The 13,735-nt window shown below is 47.9% G+C and overlaps 1 protein-coding gene across 1 annotated transcript in view; it reads right to left on the reverse strand.

The window, feature by feature from the left end:
- Window positions 1–1,273: 1,273 nt before the first annotated feature.
- Window positions 1,274–13,735, reverse strand: part of LOC103554441 (fer-1-like protein 4) — a 41,820-nt gene continuing 29,358 nt past the window's right edge. Inside the window, exons 35-44 of the mRNA XM_070589632.1 lie at window positions 6,777–6,904; window positions 6,408–6,578; window positions 5,828–5,982; window positions 5,081–5,241; window positions 4,440–4,525; window positions 3,122–3,220; window positions 2,637–2,878; window positions 1,882–2,162; window positions 1,694–1,794; window positions 1,274–1,592 (exon numbers count right to left, since the gene is read on the reverse strand). Coding sequence (XP_070445733.1) covers window positions 1,328–1,592; window positions 1,694–1,794; window positions 1,882–2,162; window positions 2,637–2,878; window positions 3,122–3,220; window positions 4,440–4,525; window positions 5,081–5,241; window positions 5,828–5,982; window positions 6,408–6,578; window positions 6,777–6,904 — 1,689 coding nt within the window. The 3' untranslated portion in view covers window positions 1,274–1,327. The remainder of the gene's footprint in view (window positions 1,593–1,693; window positions 1,795–1,881; window positions 2,163–2,636; window positions 2,879–3,121; window positions 3,221–4,439; window positions 4,526–5,080; window positions 5,242–5,827; window positions 5,983–6,407; window positions 6,579–6,776; window positions 6,905–13,735) is intronic.

Consider the following 13,735-nt stretch of genomic DNA (forward strand, 5'->3'; position numbering starts at 1 on the left):
AGTCTCCAAGGTGGAGACAGAACTGAAGAAAAGGGAGGGAAGGTAGCAGTGGCCATTCTGGAGCAGGGCCAGCATCAGACTCCAGCTCTGGACCTAGTCAGGGCTTCTCATTATAGCCCTTTATACACGTGGAGAACCAGGCCCTGAGACCTCACACTGCACAACCCAGGGAATCAGGGACGTTAACAGCTGGTTAGTTCATCCAGTCATTTCTCAGGGAGTTTCAGTGTAAGACACTAGTAGGGGGAGAAGCAGAGAGAGGACAGGAAGCAAAGTAGGCCAATGATAGCAAAACCTTGGAGGTAGACAGACCTGAGATCCAGCTCTGATGTGATGATCATTTAGCCATGTGACCTTGGACGTGTTATTTAATCCCGCTATGGGCAGCAGTCTCATCTATAATGTGTAGGTGATACTGCCAGCTGTAGTGAGCCTTCTTTTTTTAGTCACTCAGGAACCATTCCCACTTGTTAATGGCATCCTGAATTTCCTCTGGGAACTCCCTGTCCACCCTGTCAGCTCGTGGTTGGGAGGAGGGTAGGTGTCCCACCCTAAGCTCCAGAGAAGGGCCCCATCCAGCATATCCCACTCCGCTGGCCACAGCGACCCAGTCAGGCTCTGTCAGGACTAGGAAAGCTTTCTTTCCTTCTGGATGTGAATATGGGAGGACGTGTGGTTGCTGCAGCCATCCTGCACTTCCAAGAGGAGACTATCTGCGAGTGAGCTAGCCCCCAGAGGACAGCAGAGCTGAGCCCAGAGTTAGTGAATCATTGTGACATCATTTGACCCCTGTGACGAGGTGCACCTGAAGCCAGCTAGCCAAACCCTGGGAATTACAGCAAGGAGAGCCAAAAAATTCCCTTTTTGCTTATGCCAATTTGGGTTGGGATTTCTAGCACTTGCAACTAAGTGTCCTAACTGATTTGCCAACTCTCAGGGTTGGTGAAGAATAAACAAGTTAATGAAGTATGGGAAGTGTTTAGCTGTCATGGAATGGCAGAGGCCATAGATTAGGTGAGAGGGACCCAGCCATTGGCAGGAGCAGGAGCAACAGGTGGGCTGCTCAGAGGGCATGGCACCTCGGTGGCCAGGGGTCCTCAGCCCTAGAACCTCTTGCCAGGTCCTGTTCTTCCCAGTGGCAGGGCCTTGTGGGCAGCCTTCCATCCCTGTGTATTCATTCATCCCGTAAATCCCCAGCACCTGAGGTCACCTAAGAACGTCTCTGTTCTCTGCCCCTGGGGTTATTCTGAGCAGCACATATTTAGGCATCAGAGTGGATGCATGATAAGGTTTACTCAAAGCAAGCAGTGAAGTCGGATAGCTCATATTAGTGGGAAGGACGGCCAGGAGTGGGAGTTGAGGGGTTGGCATTATGGGATGAGTGTCCAAGGTCAGTGTCACGGGGTTGGTGGAGGGGGCGGAAGATGACCTGGCTGATCTGGCCAGGCATGGTGTAGAAGACGAGGAGGAGGAAGATGGTGATCAAGGCCAGCAGCAGCAGCAGCACCAGGATGCGCCAGTACCGGCGTAAGATGAAGAAGACAAAGGTCTTCAGTGGGTTCACAAACCAGTTGAACGAGGTTTTGGGGCGGCTGTGTGGGGAAGGTGGCGTCAGAATGATGAGGAAGCCCCTGGGCCGCCCCCAGCTCCCTTTCCTCAGCCCTGGCCTGGACTCCTGTGCCCCCCAACTCACTTGGGCTTCTCTAAGGGCTCAGGCTCCTTCCGCCCCTTCCCCACTGGCCGTTTCTCTGCCTCCTCCACAGTCAGCAGCTCAAATTCTGCCTCCACTTTCCCCTAGAAAAGGGGGAAACAGAAGCGAAGCTCTTGGGCGGGCTCAGGCCTGGCCCTCCGCTGGCCCGTCCCTGCCCTGGCTGCACCCACCGAGAGGATGTACATGTTGCCGCCAGAGTCTGAAAATTCTAAGTCTTCTGGCCGGCCCTTCCTCCTCTTCCTCCGCCTCTTCTTGCCAGCCTGCGCCTCCCGCTGCTCCCGCTCCTCATCCTCCGGCTCCCGCAGCTTCACTACAGGCCACCAGCCCCGCAAGCGCCGGGTGCGAAACAGATTGCACCTCGGCCCGGTCCCGTCCTGGGCCAGCCGCACAGAGCAGAGCTCGGGGCCCCGGGCCCCACGCACCATATCTGGTAGCTGCAGCTCCAGGGAACCTGCAAGTCCAGAGCTCTCCGGGTTAGGCAGGAGATCAAGGTGTATCTGGGCCAAGGGGGAGGAGGCGGCACAGCAGGACACAGTCAGGGTATCAGACAGCTATGGACCACACACCACAGCCCAAACGTCAGCAGCTGTCAGACCCTGATGAAACAGGGCCAAGGACCGGACCAGATTGCCAAAGCAGGGTCCACGGGCCATGGAGTCAAGAGTCCAGAGTGACCTGGCTCAGGTCAAATCAGAGGATTGAGTCGGGGACTTTGGATGGGAATGGAGGTTATGGTGCTCAGGGCTGAATAAATTCAGTAATTAGGCCAGAACACAAGGGTTAGTGACCTAGGGTCTGAAACCCAGGTTTCAGTGTTGGGTTCGAGAAGAGAACCTCAGGCCAGTGGGGTAGGGCCAGGGGGGCAGGGGCAATGAGGGCAGTAATTGGGGCTAGGGGTTGAGGTAGGAAGAAGGCTAAGCAGTACCAAGGAAGTCGTTGGCGGAGATGCGGTCATAGTCCCAGACCTGCAGGACCAGCACAGCCGGCTGCCGGAACTCAGCCTCCTCCAGGGCGAAGGGTCCGGGCTTGCGCCGGACGCTCACCTCCCGCTCCGTGGGCAGGTAGTCGAAGCGGAATACGAAGCGCCAGTTGAAGTTCCCCTCCCCAGTCAGAGAGTTGAAGTGGACGTCTGTCTCCTGCTTGTCGTGCTCCAGCCCCTTCACCCAGCTGGAGCCAGGGGAAAGGTGCAGGTGGAGGGGGTGGGCAGCAGTGCTGGGACCAAACCCAGAACTCGGCTCCTCACCCAGCTTCCCCTTGGCTCACCCAGCATGCCAGTCCCTTCCCCCAGCTCCAGGCACAAGAGAGGGCCTAGGGGACAGGGCTCTGGCTCAGCGCAAGGGCCTAATAAGCCCCTGTTTGCTATCTCACCTCAGTCTACAGCCATCGGCCCAGCCCCACCTGCAGGCCTACCTTTTCACGTAGATGTCACTTGACATCTCTCCAGTGAGCGGGTTCACATCATCCAGAACCACATCTTCCGTGTTCCAGATAATGACTCTGAGCTCGTAGCTGGGGGATGTATTGGGAGAGGGTTTTTAGACTCATGAGAGGGGTCCTGAGAGGGGCTGCAGGAAGCGGGAAGGACCCCGGCCAGGGCCACTGACATTCACTGAGTACCCGATACCAGCTGGGTGATCAGGACATCTGTGTTCCCTTAAAGGGACAGCCCCAGGTATCACCGACTCCCCTAGCCACAGCGGATGGCACCAGGAATGGTCTGCTGACCCAAGTTGGGCCAACAAGTTTCTCTCCCCCATAAATTTGGAATCAGAACCCTGAAAGGTCGAGTTGTGTATCAACAGAAGCAGAGTTGGAGGCACTGCAAGCCAAAGTGAGGTGCAAGCTGAAGTTTTAGGGTACAAAAGAGAGAAAGCCAGTCTGCAGAGAGAAGTGGGTGAAGGAGCGACAGAGTGGTGATGACAGCACATGCTCCTCAGGGACAGAAGGAGGGGCTGCAACATTCTTGATCCTACCCCAAATAGCCCTGTCCTTGACTGTCATGAGCTTCCTGGATATCTCTGGTTTTCTCTTGCATCAATTTCCCCTCATTTGTTGACAGCACCCTGATTTTCTGTTGGTGACCCCTACCCCCATGCCCACTACTGACAATCTGTGTGATTCTGGTGGGGCAGACCCACCCCTACCTGGCTGCAGAGGTGGGTACATCACCTAGGATATCACCTAGGACTGGCCAATCAGCATATTACAGCCCCCTGACCACAATGTTTGGTTCAGGGATCAGCATTCAACCCAAGCTGGTCCAATGAGAGTCAGCCCTGAGACTTTTGCTCTAACTAGGAAAGAGGTGTTTATTTTTCTACTCAAGTAGTCTAGTTGGTAAGATGTAAGCCCAGCACCATTAAAAGGCACCTTGCCTCCGGACTGCAAAAGCCTGCTTGAGAGTGACACCAAGGAAAGCAGAGCCCAGAGGTAGAAAATGACAGATTGCTGACATCTGAAGTACATACACCCCACATAGAACTCCACTCAGACTAGCTCAGGTAGGAAGGGGGTGTATTGGTATTTGAACCCTTTCAGGTGCAAGTGACAGACACCAAACTCACAATGGCTTATGAAAAAAAGGGAATTTAAGGGCTCTCCTAACTGAAAAGCCTAGTTCAGTAGCCTCTGCCTGCTTTACTGAGGGCTTCGGTTTTCAGAAGGGCCCTCATAGGGCAGTCCAAGATACACCCACCCCATGGGAGGAGAGGGCAGGACTCTCTCTCACCTGACTGGCTGCCGAGGCTTGATGTCAACCGGGGGTGGAGCAGGCACATCCCGAGGGAAGATGTCAATCCACATGTGAAGTGATCCCTGGGGACACAGGAAGAGGCTGAAGGGTCTTGCTGGGGTCCCCACCTCCCACGACAGCCCTGCAGCCAGTGACTATGCCTTGCCCCAGGTAGAGAGAAGAGCTGGGGTCAAGAGTGCACAGTCGGGCAGATCCTAGGAGATGAAGATGAGGGTAGAATCTGAAGTGAGGGTTCCAGGGTTGAGGTTAGGTTAGGGGTTCAGGGATGAGGCCCCAGAAGTGGAAGGTTGAGATCAAAAGTAAGATCTGGTGTTCCCAATGTCCAGATCCTAGGGACCTGGGGTAGAGGTCAGGTTGGGAGCGCTAGGTCTGAGCCTTGGTGGCCCAGAGTGGGTGGGGATCCTGCAGGACCAGAGTTGGGGGTGGGGGGGTGGGGTCCAGGATAGAGGTCCAAGACTGGAGTGGGGATACTGGGGACCAGGATCAGAAGCCAGAATCAGAAGTGGCAGAGTGGTGCCCAGGTGGAGGTCTTGGGGAAAGGGCATCCTGGGGCCCCAGGGTCCAGGACCAAGTGGGAGTCCTGGGGTTCTGGGGTTGATTGCTGAGCCCTCCTTCACCTGCAGCAGCCCCGGGCTGCGGGGATGGTAGAGGGGTCGTGTTTCTACGTGCTCTGGTACCAGCTGGATCCCAAGCTCTGGCATCTCCTGCCAGCGCTGCAGCACCAGCAGAGCCTGGGCCTCCTCAGAGACCTCACTTGCCACCTTGGGGCACCCCCCACCTGCAACAAAAGGTGTGTGAGTGTGGGTTCCACAGAGTCCCCAGGCCTCCTCCCTTCTTCCTCACACCCCTCAACAGAAGCTCTAAGTGGAGGCAGCCGCTGCGTTAGACAAAGCCCGTGGGCAGGATGGCAAGTGCACAATGCACAGAAAGTGGGAGGATGCTGCTGTAACAACTTTTGCCAGCGAAAAGCCAGCAGTGAGGGGGACAGCGGTATTGGAGGGGCTGTGGCCTTTACACAGACCCTGTTTAGAGACAGATCACCAGCCATTTATGAGGCATGAGCTCAATTCTGCAGCCACATCCTGTTGTATGGTATCCCCTATGGGCCAATCTGTGTTCTGGGAATTCAATTAGCTAGGGTTCTGAGGGTCCACTTTGGCTTTTGGGGATTTCACACTCACCAACAAAGACCATTTTCTCCCCACCATCCAAGAAGCTCGTCCTTACTCGGCCAAACTCACTCCCTCTGCTTGCAGAAGGAGGGGGCTCTTTTGGGAGCACACTAGACTGGGCACCAGGGGGCCCCTGTACCTTGTTCTATCACCTTGCTCCCTCTGGACTGTCCAACAGAGAGGGGCTGGTACCTGGCAGCATGGTCTCAGGCGATGTCAGAAAGACTTTGCTGCCCACCTTGACAGCCCCGGCTCGATATTCAGGACTGGGGAGGCCACAGCGTTGGCACAGACCCGCCAGGATCTGCGAAGGCCGGAATGCATCACGCCAGGCATTGTACCCGTCCCTGCGGGCAAAAAAAGGAAGATGCCTCTGCTGGGGCTGGCATATGGACACAACTGGCCACAGGGGTAGGGATGGGGACCCTTGAAGACGTGGGATCCAGATTCATAACTCCAGTGGAAGACAGATTAATCCTTGCTTATGGTACCCATGAAAATCAAAGATGTATGCCAGGTGCTCCTATGAAGGAGATACTGATATTATTACTTTCATTTTGCAGATGAGGAAACTGAGGCTCAGAGGGGTCAAGTGACTTATGAGCTACATAATTCCAACTCCAAAGCCCAGGTCTCGACCACTAAAGCTCTAACGTCTTAGTCACGGGGTCCCCTTCTGTGAAATCAGAGAATCTAGAAACACCAATGGGAATGTGAACTTGAACATCTTTGGTCAGACTCAGAATGGCTCCTGAAGGCCTGTCAGACTCACACGTCATACTGGGAGGCCAGCCCACAGTTTGCCCTGTGGTGGCTGTAGAATCGATTTTCCAGATCAATGTGGGTCTCCCCGATGAGGTCGTCAGAACCCACAAGGTCATGATCAAACACAGCCACTGTCAGCTCCGGTTCAGCAGGGAGAGAGATGCTGAGCTCCAGGACCCTGGCCAGGAGGAAGAATAGCTGAGGCCACCTCTATGCCCTAGGAGGCGGTCTTGTGGGGGTAGGGGTGTCAGGGGTCTCAGCAGCCTCTGACCATTCTCCCACCATCACCACGCCAGCTGCCTGAGTGGCAGCCTGTGGGCCACAGGGTCAGATGATAAAGTCACTCCCCATTCCCAAGCCCGGGGCCCAGCCTCACTCTCCAAAGATGGGGTTCAGCTGCTTAGGGATGTAGCGCTCCTTGGAGTCCTGACGCTCCTGGCCAGCGCTCACCACCACGTAGGGGTCTGCTTTGCCGTTGGGGTCCGCGGGAGCCAGGTTGGTAGCCTAGGGGGACCGTATGGGGTGGAACTGAGAGAAGTGTCATTGTCATGACCCAAGGTTACGCTTGCTGGACCTAATCTCAGATTAAGTGTAAGCAGGAAGTTACCAAGCCAATAAGCATATGGCAAGATGCTCAAAATGCTTAGTCATCAGGGAAATGCAAATTAAAACATGAGCTACAATTTCAAATACACTAGAATGACTAAAATAATAAAGACTGACAATACCAAGTGTTAGTAAACGTGTAGAGCAACTGGAACTCTCATATGTTGCAGGAAGGGGTGTAAAAAACACTAAAAGTATATTGCTGTATATAAATTATACTTCAATAATTTATATATGTTATGTATTTACTAAATTATATAGTTATCAAAACAGAAAAAATGTAATATATACAGTTTAAAAAACATGCAAACTGGTGCTGTCTATTGCTGAGGGATGCATATATATGTAGTAAAAGTACTTTTACCTTTTTTGTGAGTGATAACCACAATGAGTTAACTGAGAGACTGGACAAGATGACTTTTATTTTCTTTTAAATGTATTATGAAATACATAAGAAATGCAAATAGGCATAATGAAAAATATAATGAAACACTGAAAATTTGTGGAAAGATGTATAAGAGCTTTACTATCCAATTCATAACTTTCTGTATAGTTTGACTTTTATTTTTTACAATGAGCATCTGTTACTTTTTTAATCAAGAGTATTTTAACTAAATAAAAGAATCACACAATGTGCATATATGCCCAGCTTGTTAAATAAAACACTACCAACAAATGGAAGCCCTCTGAACCCCTTACCTGATTTAATTCCCTTTCCATCCCTGAAGTAGCCAGAAGCTTTACTTGGGGTTTATCACTCACAAAAAAGGTAAAAGTACTTTTACTACATATATATGCATCCCTCAGCAATAGACAGCACCAGTTTGCATGTTTTTTAAACTGTATATATTACATTTTTTCTGTTTTGATAACTATATAATTTAGTAAATACATAACATATATAAATTATTGAAGTATAATTTATATACAGCAATATACTTTTAGTGTTTTTTACACCCCTTCCTGCAACATATGAGAGTTCCAGTTGCTCTACACGTTTACTAACACTTGGTATTGTCAGTCTTTATTATTTTAGTCATTCTAGTGTATTTGAAATTGTAGCTCATGTTTTAATTTGCATTTCCCTGATGACTAAGCATTTTGAGCATCTTGCCATATGCTTATTGGCTTTATGTATATTTTCTTTTGTAAAGTGACTGTTCAAACCTTTTGCTCCACCATTGAGTTTTTAATTTGAAATATTACACTTTTAATTTCTAAAAATTCCATCTGGTTCTTCAAATTTGCTCTTTACTTTTATTATTTTTTATTTATTTTTTTTTATTTTTTCCGAGGAAGATTAGGCCTGAGCTAACTGCTGCCAATCCTCCTCTTTTTGCTGAGGAAGACTGGCCCTGAGCTAACATCCGTGCCCATCTTCCTCTACTTTATATGTGGGACACCTGCCACAGCATGGCTTAATGAGCGGTGCCTTGTCCGCACCCGGGATCCGAACCAGCGAACCCCGGGCCACCAAGCAGAACGTGGACAATTAACCGCTGTGCCACGGGGCCAGGCCTGCTCTTTACTTTTAATAGTCTCTTGTTTCTTGTGCATTTTAAATGTATTCTTTTATCTCTTCAAACATTTCATATATAGTTATTTTATGTTCTCTAGTCATTCCAATATCAACGACCCTGGGGGTGTGAATCTGCTGTTATTTTTGCTATTCTTATTCACAGCGGCTTGTTTCTTTGTAATTGGGTACTTTTTATCTGGACTCACACTAAGTTAATCTCATCCTGAGGGCCCAGCCTGCAGGTGCTCTCCGCCAGGAAGGGCTTGCTTTTGCTTCTGCCCAGCTTCCTGGGCAAAGTACCAACCTGCAACCACTTTAAATGAAATCCTCCAGTTGAGGTTTGGGGCTCACAGAGATGGTAGGAACTCAGGCCCAGAACTGCACTAGAGCTGGCCTGTGGTCATGGATGCTTAGGGGAAATTTGTCCCCTATAACCAGTGCCAAGTTTCAGACAGGCAAGTTTCCTTGGTGTCCCCTTCTGTCTTACAAGTTCCTGTTCTTGTTCATCCTTATGCCGAGGGTTTAGCCTTGTGGGGCTCCGCTTTACGTGAGGTCTTCCAGTCACACTCCTCCCCTGGGCTTTATCTTCTGTCCCCATTGCCTGTCAGCCATCTATGGGAACGCTGAGGTCTCCAGGGTCAGCAGTAACTGTGAAAGCACTCACTTATCTCCCAAGGTTCCTATGTTAACTCTATCTGCTTATTTTCTTTATTCTGGATACTCTGGTATCCAGATTGGGGCTTTACTGATCCTGGAGAGACTGCCCTTCCCAGGGCTAGCTAATCCTAGAGTTAGTGAACAATGCACCTGTTTTATATACAAACAACCAATCCAGAGCCCATGCTCTGAACCTCCTCTATTTGGCTCTTATTCTCCAGGAAGTAATATTCCTCTGCCCTGATCACCCCAGGGCCAGGTACCAGACAACTAGAGACAGGGAATAGTCCCTGTACGCCAGAACCCACAGGAATTATTCAAACTAACCAATCCTAAGCCTGCTTACCCTGCCTTGTCTTTCCTGCAGGAACCACAATAAGGGCTCTGCCCCTCACAGGCCCCTCGCTCCTTCTGTCTCCTGACTGACCCTGGTGCTTCCCTGTGTGGCTCTGCACGGTGCAGCATCCCCCCTCCTCTTGAGAACTGAAACAAACAACAGACTGTCCTTTCAATGACAATGGTCTCCTGATCTGTTAGCCTCACCATACATGGCCACAAAGAAAATCCTGGGTACACTTTAAAATAGCTCCTGCTTTTACTTCGGGTCCTGCCCAAAATCACTTACTTTCTTGGAAGCTCAGCATTGCATTTAAAAGATTTTTTTCCCCAGTTTTATAACATATCTTTATGAAAGATGTTTTAAAAATTTTCCCCAGCATTTTTAGCTTTTGGTGAGCGGTGCAAGCTTTAACCCTCAGGGTGGGCCCTGCCACCTTGAGACACAGACTGGGTTAACCCTGAGCTCTGCTGAGTGATGTCCTCTCCCCGCTCTCTTGTGCACACTACTTCATCTGCACAGCTCTCAGACACTCTTCCAGCCTTCCTGTGGTTTGCAGTTTAAATGCTCTGATTTCATAATTGGAAGCCGGATTTTTGTTTGTTCTCTTTGTTTTGGGATGATTTTCAAGAAGAGGAAGGCGAAATCCTCTGTTGGAGCCATCTTCCACAAACTGAGAATCATCCAACTTGCTTACTTCATCCAAATTTATGTTGGGAGCTTTATCCTTGTGGATACATCTTGCTGCAGTTTTATCCATTTAACTGTAGTATTTGTTATATGACTGACACCCTCTCTCTCTCCTATTTAGGAACACTAACACTTTAGGTTATTTCTAAATTTTTTATTATTACAAATAATACTGGAAAGAGCAATTCTTATCTGTTTGCTTATACATACATGTAAGAATTTCTCGAAGATTATTTCTAGAAGTATACTTACTGGGTATTGGCTATGAGAATCTTTCATCTTTTTAAATATTGCCAAATTGTTCTCTAAAGTTGTTATAGTAATTTACATTCTGTGGCAGGCAGAATATTGTGCACCCTCTCCCCCTCCACCGCCCCCTGCAAGATGTCCAAGGACTCATCCCCTGAGTTTATGGATATGTTACCTTACACGGCAAAAGGGACTTTGCAGATGCGATTAAATCAAGAGATGGAGATGGAGATGAGATGGAGAGATTGTCCTAGATTATCCAGGTGAGCCCAGTGTAATCACAAACGTCCTTATAAGTGAAAGAGGGAGACAGGAGAGTCAGAGATTTGAAGATGCCGCCATGCTGGCTTTGAAGATGAAGGAAGAGGCCATGAGCCAAGACACACAGGCTGCCTCTAGAAGGTCAAAAAGACAAGGAAACAGTTCTCCCCAAGAGCCTCTAGAAGGAATGCAGCCTGCCAACACCTTGATTTTAGCCCAGTAAGACCTGTTTTGGACTTCTGCCCTTCACAACTCTAAGACAATAGATCTGTGCTGTGGAAGTCACTGAGTTTGCGGTCATTTGTTATAGCGGCCACAGAAAACTCACACACCTTCCCACCAGCACTGCGTGGAACTCCACAGCCTCCCCAGACCCCATCCGGTAGCACTGCTAATCTTGCCAGTTGAAAGGAGGAAATTGCTTTCTCACGATTTCAATTATTTGCATGTCCTGATTACTATTAAAGTTTAGGATTTTTTATATGTTTATTGGCCATTGGAGTTTCTTCTTTGGTCAATTGCCTTTTCATATTTTTTCTCAATTTTTCTTTTCTTTTTTGTCTGCTTCTTATAGGTTTGTAGGAGTTATTACGCATATTGCAGACACTAACCGTAAATTGATTAGGCATAGGGCAAACACCTTACTCCTGTCTGTGTCCAGTCTTGTCACTTATTTTAAAGTTTATGGATGCCCAGAAGTTTAATCTCAGTGTAGTCACATGTATCATTTGTTTCCTAATTTATGGTTTGTACTCTTTTGCATATTAAGAAAACTTCCCCCCACCCAAGATCATAAAGATATTTTAATATTAGCTTACAGTTTTGCTCGTTATAATCAAATATTTTATTTTGCTGGATTTTTATGTGAATGCTGTAAATTAGGAGTTTAATTTTATTTTTTTTCCACATGGGTAAGAAATTTTCATGGGACCACTTCTAGAACAGTCCCATTCCCCACCCCCAACTAATCTGCAGTGCCAACTCTGGTATAAATTTCCATCTAAGTCTGGGTCTGGTTTTTTTCTTTTGAGGAAGATTAACCCTTAGCTAACATCTGCTGCCAATCCTCCTCTTTTTGCTGAGGAAGACTGGCCCTGAGCTAACATCTGTACCCATCTTCCTCTACTTTATGTGTGGGATGCCTACCACAGCATGGCTTGATGAGCGGTGCCATGTCCGCACCTGGGATCTGAACCGGCGAACCTGGGGCAGCCGAAGCAGAACGTGTGCACTTAACCGCTGTGCCACCGGGCTGGCCCCTGGGTCTGTTTTTTTTAAAGATTTTATTTTTCCTTCTTCTCCCCAAAGCCTGCTAGTACATAGTTATATATTCTAGTTGTGGGTCCTTCTAGTTGTGGCATGTGGGACACTGCCTCAGCGTGGCCTGATGAGCAGTGCTCTGTCCGCACCCAGGATCCAAACCAGTGAAACCCTGCACCACTGAAGCAGAGCGTGCAAACTTAACCACTTGGCCATGGGCCGGCGCCTGGGTCTGTTTTGTTAAATTTCTACCCTGTTGCCATCTTTCCCCCCACTGCTCTGCAGTGCCAACTCTGGTAAAAATTTCCATCTATGTCTGGGTCTGTTTTAAGTTCCTACCCTGTCCCATTGGCCTATTTATCTATTCCTATGCCCAAACTACACTGTCTTAATTACTATAGCTTTGTAATAATTCTTGTCTCCCTACATCGTTCTTCCAAATTGTCTTGGCTATTGTTGGCGCTTTGCTCTTCCATAGAAATTTTAGAATTAGCTTGTTAATTCCAGGGTAGCAGCTCTCAGCTTCATGCCTGGCTTATGGGAGACACTATTATGTACTATTTGAATGCTACCTTGATCTCATTCTCCCTGTTTCCACCCCTTTACCATTCCTCTCTTTAGGTAACCAGCTTCTTTAGTTTCTAGTTTATCCTTCCGATATTTCTGGGGCACAAAGGAGCAAACATGTATTTTCTTATATCTTCTTCTTTCTCACATGGAAGTAGCATACACACTATAGATACTCTTTTGCACTTTGCTTTTTTCATTTTATTACTATGTCCTGGAAATCACTCCATATCATTTCATAGAGATCTTCCTCATTCTTTTTGACAGTTGCATAGTACTCTGTTATACTGTTCTGCTATGTATGGGCATTTAATAAGATTTTATTTTAATGGTCTTCCATTTTTAGAAATTGTATGTGATTATTTTCAAAACTGCCCAGTCATTTTTGATAGCCTCTTGTTTTCTACTTGTGAAATATTTTAATAGTTGTTTTACATTTCTAATATTTGAAAATTCTAACATCTGAAGCCCTTAGAAGTCTAATTCTCCTTTGTGTTGTTTTTTCTGACAATTTTTCCTGATCAATTGTTTTCTTATATATTTTGTAATTTGGGGTTATCTAAATCTATGGAATCTGTGAAGCCTGATTTGGGACCACTTTAAGACAATCTCTCAGCTTTGAGTTTTCTAGACTAAGCAGATAATATAAATTCAAGTGTTAAATCAATGTGAGGGCAAAATTCTAATAATATATTCTCAAAGAAGACCTTTTTTTCTATTTTCCCGAATTGGAACAGAGGCTGAGACAGACCACTTACTTTACAGGCTCCTTTCCCAGTGGGTGGGCTTCCTCTTGCCCACTTTTCATGAGAACAGAGCCCTTCCTGGGTGCTGCTTCATGCAAGGGTCTTGGTTGTGTCTCCAACCCTGGATAGGCTATTAGAAGCCAAGGCTAGGGGTCCAGGGATGGACAAATCCTCTCAAGATAATCTGAGCTTCAGGACTTGTTCAGGGATTCCTGCTGCCTCCTCATTTTGGCCCTCTGGTAATTCCCTTTCTTATGAGCTTGGCATTTGTTTAAAAGATTGTTTATCTAGCATTTCTAGATGTAATATATCAGGAAGTTATTTCAGATGATCTAGTCTGCAATATTGCCAGAAGCAGAAGGTCAAGATGACTCCTACTATCTAATTTATGCATGAAGATGCTTAAATTATGGTAGAACAGTGCCTCAGAATGCTTCTTTAAA

Source organism: Equus przewalskii, chromosome 21 (assembly GCF_037783145.1).
Source record: "Equus przewalskii isolate Varuska chromosome 21, EquPr2, whole genome shotgun sequence".
In the NCBI taxonomy this organism is placed as follows: Eukaryota; Metazoa; Chordata; class Mammalia; order Perissodactyla; family Equidae; genus Equus; species Equus przewalskii.